At 50.6% G+C, this 21800-nt stretch overlaps 1 protein-coding gene across 6 annotated transcripts in view; it reads right to left on the bottom strand.

Moving 5' to 3' along the window:
• LOC140408279 (electrogenic sodium bicarbonate cotransporter 1-like) overlaps positions 1–21800 on the bottom strand; it is a 356190-nt gene that overhangs the window by 248790 nt on the left and 85600 nt on the right. For 2 of the 6 annotated variants that reach the window (XM_072495256.1, XM_072495257.1), the window contains exons 5-8: positions 21537–21697; positions 18965–19144; positions 15665–15760; positions 6353–6429 (exon numbers count right to left, since the gene is read on the bottom strand). In XM_072495256.1, the coding sequence (XP_072351357.1) occupies positions 6353–6429; positions 15665–15760; positions 18965–19144; positions 21537–21697 (514 nt within the window). The remainder of the gene's footprint in view (positions 1–6352; positions 6430–15664; positions 15761–18964; positions 19145–21536; positions 21698–21800) is intronic. The other 4 variants (XM_072495258.1, XM_072495260.1, XM_072495259.1 and 1 more) reach the window with 2 other exon arrangements.

The raw sequence follows: 21800 nt of genomic DNA, 5'->3' as shown, positions 1-21800 counted from the left end.
ATATAAGGAAAGTAGGAAGGAACTTAAGCAAGGAGTCAGGAGGGCTAGAAGGGGTCATGAAAAGTCATTGGCAAATAGGGTTAAGGAAAATCCCAAGGCTTTTTACACGTACATAAAAAGCAAGAGGGTAGCCAGGGAAAGGGTTGGCCCACTGAAGGATAGGCAAGGGAATCTATGTGTGGAGCCAGAGGAAATGGACGAGGTACTAAATGAATACTTTGCATCAGTATTCACCAAAGAGAAGGAATTGGTAGATGTTGAGTCTGGAGAAGGGGGTGTAGATAGCCTGGGTCACATTGTGATCCAAAAAGACGAGGTGTTGGGTGTCTTAAAAAATATTAAGGTAGATAAGTCCCCAGGGCCTGATGGGATCTACCCCAGAATACTGAAGGAGGCTGGAGAGGAAATTGCTGAGGCCTTGACAGAAATCTTTGGATCCTCGCTGTCTTCAGGGGATGTCCCGGAGGCCTGGAGAATAGCCAATGTTGTTCCTCTGTTTAAGAAGGGTAGCAAGGACAATCCAGGGAACTACAGGCCGGTGAGCCTTACTTCAGTGGTAGGGAAATTACTGGAGAGAATTCTTCGAGACAGGATCTACTCCCATTTGGAAGCAAATGGACGTATTAGTGAGAGGCAGCACGGTTTTGTGAAGGGGAGGTCGTGTCTCACTAACTTGATAGAGTTTTTCGAGGAGGTCACTAAGATGATTGATGCAGGTAGGGCAGTAGATGTTGTCTATATGGACTTCAGTAAGGCCTTTGACAAGGTCCCTCATGGTAGACTAGTACAAAAGATGAAGTCACACGGGATCAGGGGTGAACTGGCAAGGTGGATACAGAACTGGCTAGGCCATAGAAGGCAGAGGGTAGCAATGGAGGGATGCATTTCTAATTGGAGGGCTGTGACCAGTGGTGTTCCACAGGGATCAGTGCTGGGACCTTTGCTCTTTGTAGTATATATAAATGATTTGGAGGAAAATGTAACTGGTCTGATTAGTAAGTTTGCAGACGACACAAAGGTTGGTGGAATTGCGGATAGCGATGAGGACTGTCTGAGGATACAGCAGGATTTAGATTGTCTGGAGACTTGGGCGGAGAGATGGCAGATGGAGTTTAATCCGGACAAATGTGAGGTAATGCATTTTGGAAGGGCTAATGCAGGTAGGGAATATACAGTGAATGGTAGAACCCTCAAGAGTATTGAAAGTCAAAGAGATCTAGGAGTACAGGTCCACAGGTCATTGAAAGGGGCAACACAGGTGGAGAAGGTAGTCAAGAAGGCATACGGCATGCTTGCCTTCATTGGCCGGGGCATTGAGTATAAGAATTGGCAAGTCATGTTGCAGCTGTATAGAACCTTAGTTAGGCCACACTTGGAGTATAGTGTTCAATTCTGGTCGCCACACTACCAGAAGGATGTGGAGGCTTTAGAGAGGGTGCAGAAGAGATTTACCAGAATGTTGCCTGGTATGGAGGGCATAAGCTATGAGGAGCGATTGAATAAACTCGGTTTGTTCTCACTGGAACGAAGGAGGTTGAGGGGCGACCTGATAGAGGTATACAAAATTATGAGGGGCATAGACAGAGTGGATAGTCAGAGGCTTTTCCCCAGGGTAGAGGGGTCAATTACTAGGGGCCATAGGTTTAAGGTGAGAGGGGCAAGGTTTAGAGTAGATGTACGAGGCAAGTTTTTTACGCAGAGGGTAGTGGGTGCCTGGAACTCGCTACCGGAGGAGGTAGTGGAAGCAGGGACGATAGGGACATTTAAGGGGCATCTTGACAAATATATGAATAGGATGGGAATAGAAGGATACGGACCCAGGAAGTGTAGAAGATTGTAGTTTAGTCGGGCAGTATGGTCGGCGCGGGCTTGGAGGGCCAAAGGGCCTGTTCCTGTGCTGTACATTTCTTTGTTCTTTGTTCTTTGTTCTTTGATCTACCCAGCCCAATGATCGACCCAACCCAATGATCGACCCAACCCAATAAACTACCCAACCCAATGATCTACCCAACCCAATGATCGACCCAACCCAATGATCGACCCAACCCAATGATCGACCCAACCCAATGATCGACCCAACCCAATGATTGACCCAACCTAATGATCTACCCAACCCAATGATCGACCCAACCCAATAAACTACCAAACCCAATGATCAACCCAACCCAATGATCTACCCAACCCAATGATCGACTCAACCCAATGATCGACCCAACCCAATGATCGACCCAACCCAATAAACTACCCAACCCAATGATCGACCCAACCTAATGATCTACCCAACCCAATGATCGACCCAACCCAATAAACTACCCAACCCAATGATCGACCCAACCCAATGATCGACCCAACCCAATGATTAACCCAACCCAATAAACTACCCAACCCAATGAACTACCCAACCCAATGATCTACCCAACCCAATGATCTACCCAACCCAATGATCTACCCAACCCAATGATCGACACAACCCAATGATCTACCCAACCCAATGATCTACCCAGCCCAATGATCTACCCAACCCAATGATTACCCAACCCAATGATCTACCCAACCCAATGATCTACTCAAACCAATGATCGACCCAACCCAATGATCTACCCAACCCAATGATCGACCCAACCCAATAAACTACCCAACCCAATGATCTACCCAACCCAATGATCTACGCAACCCAATGACCTACACAACCCAATGATCTACCCAACCCAATGATCGACCCAACCCAATGATCGACCCAACCCAATAAACTACCCAACCCAATGATCTACCCAACCCAATGATCTACCCAACCCAATAAACTACCCAACCCGATGATTGACCCAACCCAATGATCTACCCAACCCAATGATCGACCCAACCCAATGATCGACCCAACCCAATCATCGACCCAACCCAATCATCGACCCAACCCAATGAACTACCCAACCCAATGATCTTCCCAACCCAATGATCGACCCAATCCAATGATCTCCCCAACCCAATGATCAACCCAACCCAATGATCAACCCAACCCAATAAACTACCGAACCCAATGATCTACCCAACCCAATGATCTACCCAACCCAATGATCTACCCAAACGAATGATCTACCCATCACAATGATCTACCCAACCCAATGATTGACCCAACCCAATGATTGACCCAGCCCAATGATCGACCCAACCCAATGATCGACCCAACCCAATGATTGACCCAGACCGATAATCGACCCAACCCAATGATCGACCCAACCCAATAAACTACCCAACCCAATGATCTACCCAACCCAATGATCTACCCAACCCAATGATCGACCCAACCCAATGATCGACCCAACCCAATGATCGACCCAACCTAATGATCTACCCAACCCAATGATCGACCTAACCCAATAAACTACTCAACCCAATGATCTACCCAACCCAATGATCTACCCAACCCAATGATTACCCAACCCAATGATCTACCCAACCCAATGATCTATGCAACCCAATGATCGACCCAACCCAATGATCTACCCAACCCAATGATCGACCCAACCCAATAAACTACCCAACCCAATGATCTACCCAACCCAATGATCTATGCAACCCAATGATCTACACAACCCAATGATCTACCCAACCCAATGATAGACCCAACCCAATGATCGACCTTACCCAATAAACTACCCAACCCAATGATCTACTCAACCCAATGATCTACCCAACCCAATAAACTACCCAACCCGATGATTGTCCCAACCCAATGATCTATCCAACCCAATGATCGACCCAACCCAATCATCGACACAACCCAATCATCGACCCAACCCAATGATCTACCCAACCCAATGATCTACCCAACCCAATGATCTTCCCAACCCAATGATCTACCCAACCCAATGATCTACCCAACCCAATGATCGACTCAACCCAATGATCGACCCAACCCAATGATCGACCCAACCCAATAAACTACCCAACTCAATGATCGACCCAAGCTAATGATCTACCCAACCCAATGATCGACCCAACCCAATAAACTACCCAACCCAATGATCAACCCAACCCAATGATCTACCCAACCCAATGATCTACCCAACCCAATGATCGACCCAACCCAATAAACTACCCAACCCAATGATCGACCCAATCCAATGATCGACCCAACCCAATGATCAACCCAACCCAATAAACTATCCAACCCAATGATCTACCCAACCCAATGATCTACCCAACCCAATGATCTACCCAACCCAATGATCTACCCAACCCAATGATCTTCCCAACCCAATGATCTACCCAACCCAATGATCTACCCAACCCAATGATCGACTCAACCCAATGATCGACCCAACCCAATGATCGACCCAACCCAATAAACTACCCAACTCAATGATCGACCCAAGCTAATGATCTACCCAACCCAATGATCGACCCAACCCAATAAACTACCCAACCCAATGATCAACCCAACCCAATGATCTACCCAACCCAATGATCTACCCAACCCAATGATCGACCCAACCCAATAAACTACCCAACCCAATGATCGACCCAATCCAATGATCGACCCAACCCAATGATCAACCCAACCCAATAAACTATCCAACCCAATGATCTACCCAACCCAATGATCTACCCAACCCAATGATCTACCCAACCCAATGATCTACCCAACCCAATGATCTACCCAACCCAATGATCGACACAACCCAATGATCTACCCAACCCAATGATCTACCCAACCCAATGATCTACCCAACACAATAATCGACTCAACCCAATGATCTACCCAACCCAATGATCTACCAAACCCAATGATCGACCCAACCCAATAAACTACCCAACCCAATGATCAACCCAACCCAATGATCTACCCAACCCAATGATCTACCCAACCCAATGATCGACCCAACCCAATAAACTACCCAACCCAATGATCGACCCAATCCAATGATCGACCCAACCCAATGATCAACCCAACCCAATAAACTATCCAACCCAATGATCTACCCAACCCAATGATCTACCCAACCCAATGATCTACCCAACCCAATGATCTACCCAACCCAATGATCTTCCCAACCCAATGATCTACCCAACCCAATGATCTACCCAACCCAATGATCGACTCAACCCAATGATCGACCCAACCCAATGATCGACCCAACCCAATAAACTACCCAACTCAATGATCGACCCAAGCTAATGATCTACCCAACCCAATGATCGACCCAACCCAATAAACTACCCAACCCAATGATCAACCCAACCCAATGATCTACCCAACCCAATGATCTACCCAACCCAATGATCGACCCAACCCAATAAACTACCCAACCCAATGATCGACCCAATCCAATGATCGACCCAACCCAATGATCAACCCAACCCAATAAACTATCCAACCCAATGATCTACCCAACCCAATGATCTACCCAACCCAATGATCTACCCAACCCAATGATCTACCCAACCCAATGATCTACCCAACCCAATGATCGACACAACCCAATGATCTACCCAACCCAATGATCTACCCAACCCAATGATCTACCCAACACAATAATCGACTCAACCCAATGATCTACCCAACCCAATGATCTACCAAACCCAATGATCTACCCAACCCAATGATCGACCCAACCCAATGATCTACCCAACCCAATGATCGACCCAACCCAATAAACTACCCAACCCAATGATCTACCCAACCCAATGATCTACCCAACCCAATGATCGCCCCAACCCAATAAACTACCCAACCCAATGATCTACCCAACCCAATGATCTACCCAACCCAATAAACTACCCAACCCAATGATCGTCCCAACCCAATGATCTACGCAACCCAATGATCTACCAAACCCATTGATCTACCAAACCCAATGATCAACCCAACCCAATGTTCTACCCAACCCAATGATCTACCCAACCCAATAAACTACCCAACCCAATGATCGTCCCAACCCAATGATCTACGCAACCCATCGATCTACCCAACCCAATGATCTACCCAACCCAATAATCAACCCAACCCAATGATCTACCCAACCCAATGATCGACCCAACCCAATGATCTACCCAACCCAATGATCGACCCAACCCAATGATCAACCCAACCCAATGATCGACCCAACCCAATGATCTACGCAACCCAATGATCTACCCAACCCAATGATAAAAAGTTACTGAGATATAAAAATACCAAACTAGCCAGGGTTGACTTTTTTTGATTTTCCTACGGATTTCTTCCCTTGTGGAATCTTCCTAATATTTCAGTCCCCTCTCAAAGCCTCTTCGTCTATCTGACAACAGAACATGAGAAGTCCATCGTGAGTCAGTGACACATTCTGACCCGATCGAAGTCATCACCGAGAATCACCTGGTCCTTGTCCGGTTTGTCTGAGATATCGTTCATGCTTCCCGAGGTCAGGTTGCGATGGGTTAATCCTGGGCTGCCTGGAAGGGAAAACGAGTGGCAGGAATTAAAACAGGACATTCAGCGTTATCCACAGGAACGTAAAACTTAGCTGAGAATGGAAATAGAAAGTAGACAGTCAAAAGAATAGATTCTGAGAGAGTGAAAGAAGAACCGACCGCTTATAAAAACTGGCTACGCTTGCTTATTTTTCGGTTGCATTTTGCAATATACAGTAATCTGTTCCACAATTAGGCCTGCCTCAGGATATAGGTTCGGAGTGGGTTGTAGTCTTCATGGGTGAAGCACAGACACACTGGAGGTGTCAGTGAGCAAACAAACCATTTTCTGTCTCAACCTAACCTTGTTTTAATAGCGTGAGCATCATGAACCTCACTTTGATTGGCTGCTCGCTGTTTGGGATGTGTGAAGATTAAGAACTGCTGCCGGTTTTTAAGGACCTCCACAGCTAGATGGGGTCTTTCTTGTTTTGAGCTTGTAGCCCAAAGCAATGCCCTGAAGCAAACGTTTCAGGAAGATAAGAAACTCAAGGTTTTCAGAGACAAGCTGGAGTGAATTACTCGTCAACAGAGAATCCAGCTACTGAATCTGCTCAGCAAACCACTGCCAAACCAGTGGCCTCATTTTCCCTCGTGGCCCACTATGCAACTCCGGAAGATAATGGGAATGGGGGAGAATACAGGACCAATATATTCCAGGAAAGAAAAAGGGTGAGACCAACAAATCCAGTGAACCCTGGATATCGAGGGATATACAACCTTAGATAAGGAGGAAAAGGGGTGCTTATGGCAGAGATTGAGGGCACAAAACAGCAGAAACCCTAGAGGAGTATAGAATGTGCAAAAGGGAACTTAAAAAGGAAATTAGGAGATCCAAAAGGGGACATGATAGGATACTGGCCGGTAAAATAAAGGAAAATCCTCAGTTGTTTTACAAGTACATTAAGGGTAAAAGGATAACTAGGGAAAGAGTAGGAACCAGTAAGGACCACAGGGGTAATTTGTGCGTGGAGCCAGAGGTCATAGGTAGGGTTCTAAATGAATACTTTGTGTTGGTGTTCACTCGCAAGGGGGACGTGTGGATATAGAAATCAGGGAGAAGGACTGTGATAAAATTATAGAAATTAAAATAGACAGAGAGGAGCTTCTGAGTGGTCTGGCAGGTTTAACGGTAGACAAATCTCCAGGGCCAGATGAAATGTATCCCAGGCTGTTGAGTGAGGCAAGGGAGGAAATAGTCGGGGCGCTGGCAATAATTTTCAATTCCTCTCGAGCCACAGGAGAGGTGCTTGAGGACTGGAGGATAGTCGATGTGGTGCCATTATTCAAGAAGGGAGGAAGGGATAAACCAGGAATCTACAGGCCGGTCAGTCTAACCTCAGTGGTGGGGGAACTATTGGAAGCTATTCTGAGAGACTGAATTAATCTGCATTTGGAGAGGCAGGGATTAACCAGGAACAGTCAGCATGGTTTTGTAAAGGGGAGGTCATGTCTGACCAACTTGATTGAATTCCACGTGTGTAGATGAGAGCATTTGGCGAAGTCTAATTGGACTTCAGCAAGGCTTTTGAGAAGGTTCCACATGGGAGACTGACAGCGAAGGTAAGAGCCCGTGGGATCCAAGGAAATTTGGCAAATTGGATCCAGAATTGGCTGAGTGGCGGGAAGCAGAGGGTGATGGTCGAGGGGTGTTTTTCTGACAGGAAGCCTGTGTCCAGTGGGTCCCGCAGGGATCAGTGTTGGGACCCTTGCTGTTTGTGGTTTATATAAATGATTTAGACGTGAACGTAGAGGGTTGATCGGTAAGTTCGCAGATAATACAAGAATAGTGAGGAGGCTAGTCTTCGATTACAGGGGGATATAGACGGGCTGGTCAGATGGGCTGATCAACGGCAAATGGAATTCAATCCGGATAAGTGTGGGGTGATGCAGTTGGGCAGGACAAACAAGGCCGGGGAATACAGGATAAACGTCAGGACCCTGGAAAGCACCGAGGGTCCGAGGGACCTTGGTCTGCATGTACACCCGTCCCTTAGCAGATCAGGTGAATAAAGTGCTTAAGAAGGCATATGGTACACTTGCCTTTATTAGCCACGGCACAGAGTTTAAGAGCAGGGAGGTTATGCTGGAACTGTATAAAATATTGATTAGCTCACAGCTAGAGTATTGTGTGCAGTTCTGGAATCCACATTATAGGAGGGATGTGATAGCCACTGGAAAGGGTGCAGAGGAGATTTACCAGGATGTTGCCTGGGCTGGAGAGTTTTAGTTATGAGGAGAAATTGGATAGACTGGGATTGTTTTCCTTGGGGCAGAGGAGACTGAGGGGGGACATGATTGAGATGTATAAAATTATGAGGGGCACAGATAGAGTAGACAGGAAGAAACCTTTCCCCTTGGTGGAGGGATCAATGACCAGGGGGCAGAGATTTAAGGTGAGGGGCAGGAGGTTTAGAGGGGATGTGAGGAAAACCCTTTTCACCCAGAGGGTGGTGGGGGCCTGGAACTCGCTGCCGGAAAGGGTGGTGGAGGCAGAGACCCTCATAACATTTAAGGAGTATTTAGATGTGCGCTTGTGATCCCAGGGCAGACAGGGCTATGGGGCAAGTGCTGGAAAATGGGATTAGAATAGTTAGGTGGTTGTTGTTGACTGGCGCACGCTCGATGGGCTGAAGGGTCTTTTCCGTGCTATAGACCCCTCGGACTCTATGGCTCAATGGTTAGTGGTGCCTTGGACTTGGAGAGGAATCTGCAACTCAAGTGAAGCCCGGAGCTTGACCCAACTGCTGTAGGATCCACAGTGAGAATACGTTTGCTTTAGTATGGACTGCAGATTGGCACGTGTTGCCAATAACCCCTACATCAGCCGAGGAGGAGTTGGGAAAGAGGTCAGGACGGTGTTGATTAAAGCGGGTCGTGCTATCTGTCATATGGCACTGGCTGTGAATCCTAGCACAAGAAAACTCTTTCACAGCTTCCTTGGGAAGTAAATTCTCCTTGCAAGTCGCATTTCCAAAAACTGTACATTGCACAGGGGGCGTTAATTAAAGAAAGAACTTCAATTCAACAGCGTATTTCGCAAGCCCGTGGACAACCCAAAACCCTTTACAGCAAATGAATCTTTATCTTTGACGTGCAGTCAATGTTGTAACATTGGAAACATGGCAGCCACAGTAAGGTCCACAAATATCCACATCAACCAGATAATCTTCAGTGGTGTCGATTAGGGGATAAATATTGGTTGGAACATAAGGATCTGTGAATTAGGAGGAGGAATTGGCGATCCAGCCCTTCGAGGCGTAGGCATGCAGCTCTTCAATGAGTAGGCCGTCCAGCCTTCGAGAACTGATTAAAGGAAAAGTTATTGAGTTTTCCTGGCTTGTATCTTCAATGAGCTGTCTGGTCTGTGCATCAGCTGTCAGGCAGAGCAGCTCAAAGTAAGAAGACTACGTCAATGTTTGAACAGTTCACAGATTAGGATGAAGACCTTGAACAGAGGCTTGCCCGATATGACCATGCCAAGAGTGATTGTCAAGTTGCCCAGGCTACAAGGGACAGTCCAGGCTTGTATCCCCATCCTGGGGGAGAGCCATGAGGTCAACCTCTGACCCCCTGCCCAAGCCCACGCAAGCCCCAGGTCCATTGGGGGACATGAGAAATGGACTTACCTCCTTGACTCCCCTCGGGGTCCATTGCACCAGGCCAGGCGGTCACTGGTGTCCAGCGCCAGGGTGCCAGGGGACCGATGGAAATGCCAAGGGGTGGGTCCTGAAGGTGGTTACTGAGCGGGGAGGGTCACGCTCATGCATGCGTGGTGTGGGGAGGGCTGATCTGTTATATCCATGGTGCGGGGGCGGGGACACCCTCTTTGCTGAGGGATTGGGGGCGCTCCCCTTGTCAGCTGGGGGTCACCCTTTCTGTTTTCAGGGGGACGGGGCCTTGTCACTGGATGCTGGGATTGGAGCGCCCGTTAAAAATGGTGCCTGAGGTTAGTAAGTCCAGGCTAGCCAGCGTGCCTCCCGCTAGGAATAAGTCACCATACAAAAGGGAAGAGAATCCCACCTCGGTGACACTCTTAGCTCCAACAGGAATGACTCCAGTTTCTCCGCTGGCCAGGGTACTTAGTCTCAAAACCCGAGAATCGCACCCTGATGTTTTGTTTCTACCCACAACCATCTGAATTCTGTAATTAACCATAGTCTAGATCAGACCATGGGAGTCACACAGTGTTAGAGACAGACAAGTAGTTAGAGATTGAGGGACACCACTCCACATCAAGCATGACAAACCAGGAATCCCTCCTGTTCTCACCACCCGCCACTGCCACGTTGGAGGGATTCACTCCGCTGATTGTCAGCCTGATTGTTGGCTACATCTTGAACGATCCTTCCCCCTGGCCAGTAAGGGCTGGGGGTTGGAATCGAACCCAGAGCTGCTGGCTCAGGGACAGTGATGTTACCCGCCCGACAACAAGACCATTCCTGAGTGTAAGATTCCCCAAATCATTCCAAAGAGAAGACACCTCTCCTGGTGTAAGTGAGAGTAATTCATAACTCACTTTGCTCATTCCTTTCACCCCTCAGTGAAGCAGAGGAACCAAATGTTGAGGAACGAAATATTGGTACATAGTGCGATTGCCTAATGTTAACCCAATGGAGTGAATCCAAATGTTAACCTTTAAAAATCCACAGCTAAATTTCCCTCTGGCTTCTAAACCCATACACTTCAATCTATGTTCAAACAGATTTGTTCAGAGAATCAGCAGAAAGACAGTAGGATTGTGGATGATTTGTGGTGTTGCACATTTCTCAACAGATGCCATCTGATTTGCTGCAGTTTCTCCCAGTTTATTTGTCCCATCTCTTATTAAATCCCCTTCTGGTTGTAGAGGAGCAGAGATACTTGCTGCTGGGTCAAATCTTCTGATGCGAATGAACAAACGGGATCAGCTGTTCATAGGTTTTGGGCCCCTAGTTACACTCATTTTGGGGAGTAGTGTTGCAATAGATGCTCGTGACAGACTCTCATCAAGCCCTAGTAACTGTTTCCCTTATTGCAAAAGGCTGATTAATAACAGAGATTCAGGCCTCAAGCGAAAGGCTGGACTAAAACTACTGAGGGCTGTGCTGTATCTGTACAGGCCCTGTGAAGAGCCTGTTTTTCAGATCAGTACATCGCACCCGTATTGGGACAGAATGGGCTCTGCCACCCAACCCTTCCCTTGCTTGTCAGTTAGTTTAGCACCAGCGCACTGTGCTGGGCAGCAAGCCGACTTAGAGATTGCGATGGAGAGAGCAGGTTCAGACCAGGGAACTTCAGGAGGTAAATGTTGGGGCTAGACTGGAAGTGGGGGGAATGGGATGCCTGTTCCAACAAAACTGGTGGTGGAGGGCAGGTGTTGAGGGCAGAGGGTGCTGAGGGAGAGGTGTGAGAGTTGGTGGGTGGCAGTGGATGGGTGTTGGGGGTGTGGGTGGGAGTGGTTGGGTGTTGGGGCGAGGAGGGGGGTAGTGGGTGGGTGTTGGGGGTGTGGGAGGGGGGTAGTGGGTGGGTGTTGGGGTGTGGGGGCGGGGAGGGGGGTGTGGGAGGGGGGTAGTAGGTGGGTGTTGGGGGTGGGGGGGAGTGGGGGGGTGTTGGGGGTGGGGAGGGGGGTAGTGGGTGGGTGTTGGGGGTGTGGGAGGGGGTAGTGGGTGGGTGTTGGGGGTGGGGGGGAGTGGGTGGGTGTTGGGGGCGGGGAGGGGGGTAGTGGGTGGGTGTTGGGGGCGGGGAGTGGGTGGGTGTTGGGGGTGTGGGAGGGGGTTAGTGGGTGGGTGTTGGGGGAGGGGGGTAGTGGGTGGGTGGTGGGGGAGGGGGGAGTGGGTGGGTGTTGGGGGCGGGGAGGGGAGTGGGTGGGTGTTGGGGGTGTGGGAGGTGGGGAGTGGGTGGGTGTTGGGGGTGTGGGAGGGGGGTAGTGGGTGGGTGTTGGGGGAGGGGGGTAGTGGGTGGGTGTTGGGGGAGGGGGGGAGTGGGCGGGTGTTGGGGGTGTGGGAGGGGGGGAGTGGGTGGGTGTTGGGCGCGGGGGGGAGTGGGTGGGTGTTGGGGGTGTGGGAGGGGGGGAGTGGGTGGGTCTTGGGGGCAGGGAGGGGAGTGGGTGGGTGTTGGGGGTGTGGGAGGGGGGGAGTGGGTGGGTGTTGGGCGTGGGGAGGGGGGAGTGGGTGGGTGTTGGGGCGGGGAGGTGGGAGTGGGTGGGTGTTGGGGGCGGGGAGGGGGCAGTGGGTGGGTGTTGGGGGCGGGGAGGGGGGGAGTGGGTGGGTGTTGGGGGTGTGGGAAGGGGTAGTGGGTGGGTGTTGGGGGTGGGGGGGAGTGGCGGGGTGTTGGGGGTGGGGAGGGGGGTAGTGGGTGGGTGTTGGGGGTGTGGGAGGGGGTAGTGGGTGGGTGTTGGGGGTGGGGGGGAGTGGGTGGGTGTTGGGGGCGGGGAGGGGGGTAGTGGGTGGGTGTTGGGGGCGGGGAGGGGGGGAGTGGGTGGGTGTTGGGGGCGGGGAGTGGGTGGGTGTTGGGGGTGTGGGAGGGGGTTAGTGGGTGGGTGTTGGGGAGGGGGTAGTGAGTGGGTGTTGGGGGAGGGGGGAGTGGGTGGGTGTTGGGGCGGGGAGGGGAGTGGGTGGGTGTTGGGGGTGTGGGAGGGGGGAGTGGGTGGGTGTTGGGGGTGTGGGAGGGGGGTAGTGGGTGGGTGTTGGGGGTGTGGGAGGGGGTAGTGGGTGGGTGTTGGGGGAGGGGGGGAGTGGGCGGGTGTTGGGGGTGTGGGAGGGGGGAGTGGGTGGGTGTTGGGGGCGGGGGGTAGTGGGTGGGTGTTGGGGGGGGAGTGGTTGGGTGTTGGGGGTGTGGGAGGGGGGGAGTGGGTGGGTGTTGAGGGCGGGGGGGGAGTGGGTGGGTGTTGAGGTGTGGGAGGGGGGGAGTGGGTGGGTCTTGGGGGCGGGGAGGGGAGTGGGTGGGTGTTGGGGGTGTGGGAGGGGGGGAGTGGGTGGGTATTGGGCGTGGGGAGGGGGTAGTGGGTGGGTGTTGGGGGAGGGGGGTAGTGGGTGGGTGTTGGGGGAGGGGGGAGTGGGCGGGTGTTGGGGGTGTGGGAGGGGGGGAGTGGGTGGGTGTTGGGCGCGGGGGGGGGTGGGTGGGTGTTGGGGGTGTGGGAGGGGGGAGTGGGTGGGTCTTGGGGGCAGGGAGGGGAGTGGGTGGGTGTTGGGGGTGTGGGAGGGGGGTGTGGGTGGGTGTTGGGCGTGGGGAGGGGGGAGTGGGTGGGTGTTGGGGCGGGGAGGTGGGAGTGGGTGGGTGTTGGGGGCGGGGAGGGGGGAGTGGGTGGGTGTTGGGGGCGGGGAGGGGGGGAGTGGGTGGGTGTTGGGGGTGTGGGAAGGGGTAGTGGGTGGGTGTTGGGGGTGGGGGGGGAGTGGGGGGGTGTTGGGGGTGGGGAGGGGGGTAGTGGGTGGGTGTTGGGGGTGTGGGAGCGGGTAGTGGGTGGGTGTTGGGGGTGGGGGGGAGTGGGTGGGTGTTGGGGGCGGGGAGGGGGGTAGTGGGTGGGTGTTGGGGGCGGGGAGGGGGGGAGTGGATGGGTGTTGGGGCGGGGAGTGGGTGGGTGCTGGGGGTGTGGGAGGGGGTTAGTGGGTGGGTGTTGGGGAGGGGGGTAGTGAGTGGGTGTTGGGGAAGGGGGGAGTGGGTGGGTGTTGGGGCGGGGAGGGGAGTGGGTGGGTGTTGGGGGTGTGGGGGGGGGAGTGGGGGGGTGTTGGGGGTGTGGGAGGGGGGTAGTGGGTGGGTGTTGGGGGTGTGGGAGGGGGTAGTGGGTGGGTGTTGGGGGAGGGGGGGAGTGGGCGGGTGTTGGGGGTGTGGGAGGGGGGAGTGGGTGGGTGTTGGGGGCGGGGGGTAGTGGGTGGGTGTTGGGGGAGGGGGGGAGTGGTTGGGTGTTGGGGGTGTGGGAGGGGGGGAGTGGGTGGGTGTTGAGGGCGGGGGGGAGTGGGTGGGTGTTGGGGTGTGGGAGAGGGGGAGTTGGTGGGTCTTGGGGGCGGGGAGGGGAGTGGGTGGGTGTTGGGGGTGTGGGAGGGGGGAGTGGGTGGGTGTTGGGCGTGGGGAGGGGGGAGTGGGTGGGTGTTGGGGCGGGGAGGGGGGAGTGGGTGGGTGTTGGGGCAGGGAGGTGGGAGTGGGTGGGCGTTGGGGGCGGGGAGGGGGGAGTGGGTGGGTGTTGGGGGCGGGGAGGGGTGGGTGGGTGGGTGTTGGGGGCGGGGAGGGGGGAGTGGATGGGTGTTGGGGGCGGGGAGGGGTGGGTGGGTGGGTGTTGGGCGTGGGGAGGGGGGAGTGGGTGGGTGTTGGGGAGGGGTGGGTGGGTGTGTGTTGGGGGCGGGGAGGGGGGGAGTGGGTGGGTGTTGGGGGTGTGGGAAGGGGAGGTAGTGGGTGGGAGGTTGGTGGGTGCTAGTGAGTGGGTGCTGATGGGGGGTGAGTTTCGGAGGTTGATGGAGGGGTGGTTCCCTGTTGATGCTGTGCCCGTTATTAACACGGAAATGTTGACACTGGGTGGGTTCACTGAGGTGGAAAACTCACCAGGAATGAAACCCATTGGGAATCAGGTAAATTGTCTGGTTTATACCCCCCCCAATAGCAGGCTCCATGTGGCTGTCAGATGTCTCACCCAATCCTGCTGGGTTCCTGCCCATCCTGTTGGAGCAAGTCTCAGAGCCAAGATGTTCCTGGTTCCCGGACCTACCGAAAACATCTGATATTGTGAAAGTATCTCTTTAGGATGTTTCCCATTGGAGCAGGAGGAGGCCATTCAGCCTCTTGAACCTGTTCTACCATTCCATTAGATCACGGCCGATCTGAATTTTAACACCATCTACCAACTCTTAATCCCCAAATCCAGCAAAAATATATCAATCTCATTTTCTGAACTCCTAATTGGCCTCCAGCCTCAGCAGTTTCTTGGTGGGAAAGAGGGTTCCAGATTCCCTCTCCCCTCTGCCTGAGGACATGCCTGGCTCGAATTTTAAGTTCCTGCCCCCTTGTTCAGGACACTCTCCGAGAGGAAACATCTTCTCTCGGTCCACCCTAACAACTCCTTACAATTGTCTTAAACACCTCAGTTACATCACTCCTTAATCTGCAAAACTTGAGGAAATACGAGCACTGTCTACGAATGGGAATATAAATGGCTGTGGATCACTATTGCTTGGTAGAGTTCCTGTGTAGGCTAGGTCACACTGTTACCCTCCCCACCGCCACTAGCATTACCACGTGTTGGACTTACGGAGCAGTGCCATGCTTTGGCTCTGCTGGGCCCGGAGGTCCTGATCCGAGCTTCGGAATGTCAGGCAAGGCACAGAGTTCTCGAGTGGACTGCAAGCTTATTGTGGGCCGTCGATAGCGAGGTGGAGCAGCAAAGGCAAAGGTGAGAGAGAAAGAAAAATCTAGCAGCAGCAGCAGGAAATTCGATTTACAGCAAGAAAAATAAAGAGGACAGTAAAAGGAGAAAATAGCAGAGCTGCAATTCCATCGTCGGACATTACTAGAGGAATCAAAAACAAAATCAGCGTATCAACTTACACCTTTCCTCATGATGCCCATCAAAGTTTATCAACCAGGGAATGGGTTTTACTGCTAAAATGCAAATTTATTCCAAGATTTTAAATATGTATTTATTTAATTCGTGTACACAAATTGTTTCCAATACTTGGAGGAATCTGTCGTTAGCTGAATGGTTTAGAAAGCAGAAGTCTCCACTCCAACTAATCAGTTCAATCCTGGTCAATAAAGTTTAACTTGCAAAACGAATTAAGATGTAAAATATCAATCACATATCCTCAAGTGTGTAAATCCGTATCATCAAATAAAGTTGTTTGGATTGCAACTGAGGCAGATTAAGACCCAGTGGAGTTATTCCAATTCATCAGGTTGTATTTTGCTGAATTTAAATTCCATGATTAGTATTGCCCCTTCACCTCACCAAATTACAGGAAGGGTATCTTACAAAGAAACATATTAAAAATTCACAGCATGGGGCAGCACGGTGGCGCAGTGGTTAGCACTGCTGCCTCAGGGCGCCGAGGTCCCAGGTTCGATCCCGCCTCTGGGTCACTGTCCGTGTGGAGTTTGCACACTCTTCCCTTGTCTGCGTGGGTTTCGCCCCCACAGCCCAAAGATGTGCAGGGTAGGTACATTGGTTACGTTAAATCGCCCCTTAATTGTAAAAATGAATTGGGTACTCTTAAATTTATAAAAAGAAAAAAAAAAATTCACAGCATCAGAACAATCTACAATCAGAAGAGTTAACAGTGCACGATAGGGTAAAGTTTGTGAGGAGGCTCTGGGACACAGCTTCACTCGATGAGCATGGTTCAGAGAATTGAGAGAGAGGAAATCGATGATTTGTCGTTCATTCCAGCAATGGAACGTCACAAATTGGCAACATTGCCCCAAGGCCCCCCCCCCAATTTTTCAATTTGTGACTGCAGGCCCGACCAACACCCAGCGGCGGAGCCTCACAAAATTTACCCCCATGCAAAAACCCAGATCCAACCAAACCCACCACCAACGTTCCAAATGATTTTCATGTATGGTAATCATACCCAAAGATGTCGTAGTGACTGACTGGCTTAGTAATTGACGCAGATCTCTGTTACACCCTATGATCCCGTCCTGCTCAGTGAACAATCACCAAGCAGGACCTTAGTGAATTATTGAAAAAGAATATACCCTATCGTATCTGATCATCAGGGTGGAAGGTTATTTTAAACATTAATCAAAGGAAATATCTATTATTGTAGCTTTACAGCTTCTGAAGCTTTTAAACCCTGTGTGTAGTTTAGGTTTCAAATCATTTTAATGTGTATGCTTTAAGTACAATTGTACTTTAGAGCACCTAATTCATTTTTTCCAATTAAGGGGCAATTTAGCGTGGCCAATCCACCTACCCTGCACATCTTTGGGTTGTGGGGGCGAAACCCACGCAGACACGGGGAGAATGTGCAAACTCCACACGGACAGTGACCCAGAGCCGGGATCGAACCTGGGACCTCGGCGCCGTGAGGCAGCAGTGCTAACCCACTGTGCCACCGTGCTGCCCCAGTACAATTGTTTCACACAGTAAGTGATGATGGCCTGAGAACCACTGCCTGAAAGGGAGCAGGTTCAACACTAAAATTCCAAAAGAGGAACCGAAGGAGGAGAAAGTTGAAGCTCAAACGGAGAAGGGGCGGGGTGAGTGGGCTGAATGAAAAGTTCTTTCACAGAGCTGGCACAGGCTCGATGGGCTGAATGGCCTCCTTCTGTGCCTTATGATCCAACAATTCAGGATTCGGTAGAATGCATTCTGGGTAACAGACAATGAACTTCATTCGGAGGATTAAGCCAGTCAATCAGTGCTCCATCTGAAAGGCCAATCAGTTTCAAAAGTCATAGGATAGAGACAGAACCACTAACTGAGGGAAAAGGACGACTCTCCGAGTGTAACGTTAGAGGCATCTCTTGTCAGTTGGCCAACGGGAGCTCCGGGGATCTATCTTGGGGCAGCAGTAGCAAAGATCCAATCTTAAAAGGTTGCAAAGGGAGCTCACTGAGCGGGGATATGGAGTCAAATGCTAAACGGTGCAGCTTTAAGTAGGAAAATGACCCAAGTCATTCACTCAACGTCATTCAACAAGGTTTTAGATTTTCCACATCTACCTGATGATGGGCAGCTCTGATTTACAAGGTTCTCCAAACAATGGTTTTCCACCTTCTTTTCTCTCTCTCCGCCATGACAAATTACATTCGAGCCAATTCCTACTGCTTGGTGCTATCGCGGCAAGTGGAACGGTGATTATTGATTGTCTGAGGCATTGGGGGCATGTTTTAGGGCCACAGCTGAGGATTCAGTCAGAGGTTTCCTACTAACCACAGGACCATTGTAAACTGCTACAGGCATCCAAGGCACTTCAACACTGATCATGAACACACAGCATACAAGTGACTTCTGTGAGGAATTTCTCACGCGTGAAACATTCTTTCCTCTCTCTATGTCTTCATTAGAGACTTCACACAAAGGATAATAGAAATCTGGAATATTCTCCCCAAAAAGCTGTGAGGCTGTGGGTGGGTGCAGGCTCAAACCAGAGGTCGACATATTGGTCGGTTAAGGGTTTTCAGGATTACAGAAGCAAGTTGGGTAAATGGAGTTAAAATATATCAGCCATTGAGGTGCTGAATAACCTCCTCTTGTCCCTGTGAAGGAAACTGCATCTCACATCAACGATCTGCATTTCCTCCCTCATTCTGGGAAGACCAAAGGTGTTTGGACATAGCAGTGCCGTGGGACGCAGAGGGCTGAGGACAATTGGATGGTTCAGAAAATTCTGGATCTGAAACCTGCCCATCAAGGAACAGCCTATGGGGGGCAGGTTTTTGAGTTAGATTTTCCTTCCCGTGGTATGAAACCATACATGTTAGACGGTGAGGGAGGATGTTAGTGATGGGATGTACAATGGTGGAGGGGGGCTGGGGGGGGGGGGGGTGAGGGGGTTTGACGAGTAAGACAAGGGAGGTGACTGCAGCAAATTGGCACCTGCATTACCATTATCTGAGGCGGAAAACAGCCTACTTGCACTCGACACCGTCTTTCCGATTTCAGCCAGGGAGCGAAGGTTGGATTTCTTGGTCTGGTGCCGATGTTTGCGCAAGAGGGCGTAGGTCACTTTCTCCTTCAGCTCGGGCTTCAACAGTCCATTAGCAATCTGGTTGTCGATGATTAGCTCTGGCAAAACACAAAGGGGGCAATGATTTGGGGGGGGGGGGCAAGAAATCGCCCCAAATTCCCAACTTTGCTATGTCAGCGTCACAACTAAATGTTTCAAACAGCACCAATAGAGTAAGACCCTGCATTTCTATAGCCCCTTTTGCATCTTCAGGACATCACAAAGCAATTTACAGCCAATGAAGAGTTCTTTGAAGTGTAGTCGCTGATGTATTGGAGGAAACGTGGCAGCCAACCCGCGCACAGCAGGATCCCACAAACCCCGATGTGATAAATGACTAGATAATTCAGTGACCTGCTCTCTTCTGCTAAATAGTGGCTGTGGGGCTTTTTTTCCATATAACTTGAGGGGACAAGATGGAGCCTCAGGTTAACATTTCACCCAAAAGACGGCACCTCCAAAAGAGCAGCACTCCCTCAGTAACCACCCCTACATTTGTACATATTCCATCGATATTGCACCTTCCAGAACTTTCGCCTATATCCTCAGCTTAAATCTCTAGAACGGGGCTTCAACCTTCGATCTTCCGACTCAGGGGCAAGAACAAAGAGATCTAGGAGTACAGGTTCATAGCTCCTTGAAGGTGGAGTCGCAGGTGGACAGGGTGGTGAAGAAGGCATTCGGCATGCTTGGTTTCATTGGTCAGAACATTGAATATAGGAGTTGGGACGTCTTGTTGAAGTTGTACAAGACATTGGTACGGCCACACTTGGAATACAGTGTGCAGTTCTGGTCACCCTATTATAGAAAGGATATTATTAAACTAGAAAGAGTGCAGAAAAGATTTACTAGGATGTTGCCGGGACTTGATGGTTTGAGTTATAAGGAGAGGCTGGATAGACTGGGACTTTTTTCCCTGGAGCGTAGGAGGCTTAGGGGTGATCTTATAGAGGTCTATAAAATAATGAGGGGCATAGATAAGGTAGATAGTCAACATCTTTTCCCAAAGGTAGGGGAGTCTAAAACTAGAGGGCATAGGTTTAAGGTGAGAGGGGAGAGATTCAGAAGGGCCCAGAGGGGCAATTTCTTCACTCAGAGGGTAGTGAGTGTCTGGAATGGGCTGCCAGAGGTAGTAGTAGAAGCGGGTACAATTGTGTCTTTCAAAAAGCATTTAGATGGTTACATGGGTAAGATGGGTATAGAGGGTTATGGGCCAAGTGCGGGCAACTGGGACTAGCTTAATGGTAAAAAACTGGGCGGCATGGACTGGTTGGGCCGAAGGGCCTGTTTCCATGCTGTAAACTTCTATGATTCTATGATTCTATGAGTCATGGCTGTCAACTAATAGATAAGCTATGTATCCCTCATGCCTGAATCCTGATCTATTCCCTTGACATGTGCATCTCTGCACTGGGATCAATGATTTGTAAATATATATATATATGTATTCAAAGGTTTTAAGCTAATGTGGGGGTACGAATAACCCAGTTGCTCTGCAATGTGTTGCCGATCGGTGTGCTGGCTTCTGTATCCCTTCAAGAGGGAACTGAGTGAGCGACTAGAGGGCCTGTGTCTTTACAGGAAACACTTGTGCTGTGTGATGCCCTAGGCTGGCTGAGCAGGGCAGAGAGGAATTTCCAATGTATTTTCCCCCGAATGAGTCCTGTGACCAGCTATTTTCCCCCTGCCCCTCACTTTCATTTGTTGCACAGTACGAAGTCTTACAACACCAGGTTAAAGTCCAACAGGTTTGTTTCGATGTCACTAGCTTTCGGAGCGCTGCTCCTTCCTCAGGTGAATGAAGAGGTATGTTCCAGAAACACATATATAGACAAATTCAAAGATGCCAAACAATGCTAGGAATGCGACCATTAGCAGGTGATTAAATCTTTACACTTCAGCAGTCAAGGGCATTCAGCCTCTGATCTCCGGGTAAGCGTTCTCCAAGGCGGCCTTCAGGACGCGCAACAACGCAGAATCGCCGAGCAGAAACTTATAGCCAAGTTCCGCACACATGAGTGCGGCCTCAACCGGGACCTGGGATTCATGTCGCATTACATTCATCCCCCACCATCTGGCCTGCGAAATCCTACCAACTGTCCTGGCTTGACACAATTCACACCTCTTTAACCTGGGGTTACCCCATCTCTGGATCTGTAAAGATTTAATCACCTGCTAATGTTCACATGCCTAGCATTGTTTGGCATCTTTGAATTTGTCTATATATGTGTTTCTGGAACGTACCTCTTCATTCACCTGAGGAAGGAGCAGTGCTCTGAAAGCTAGTGACATCGAAACAAACCTGTTGGACTTTAACCTGGTGTTGTAAGACTTCGTACTGTGCTCACCCCAGTCCAACGCCGGCATCTCCACATCTTTTCATTTGTTGGTGAGAGTGATTCCAAAATGACCCAGGGCACTCAGTTAGGGGAATGAGAGACAGAAACTTACCAGTGATCTGAGGGAGAGTAGAGGCTTCCAGATCCAAGAGGACTAATCCCTTCTCTATGCAGGTCCGCAGTTCAAATAAACTGTGCAGGGAGAGTGTCGCCACATGGGGCTTGCTCCATCGCTCCCCACCCTCTTCAACCTTCTCTTCAAATTTGATCCACCTATCGGAAGAGGAAAGAGGCCATTAAACATGCAGCTGCAGATAGTGAACCCAAAATCCTGGGGTGAATAGAGATGATTGGATTATTCGCCTGCTTGGGACTC

Source organism: Scyliorhinus torazame, chromosome 3, assembly GCF_047496885.1.
Source record: "Scyliorhinus torazame isolate Kashiwa2021f chromosome 3, sScyTor2.1, whole genome shotgun sequence".
NCBI classification, from domain to species: domain Eukaryota; kingdom Metazoa; phylum Chordata; class Chondrichthyes; order Carcharhiniformes; family Scyliorhinidae; genus Scyliorhinus; species Scyliorhinus torazame.
Note: the sequence above shows the minus strand (reverse complement) of the source record. Positions and strands in the feature narration are given on the sequence as shown.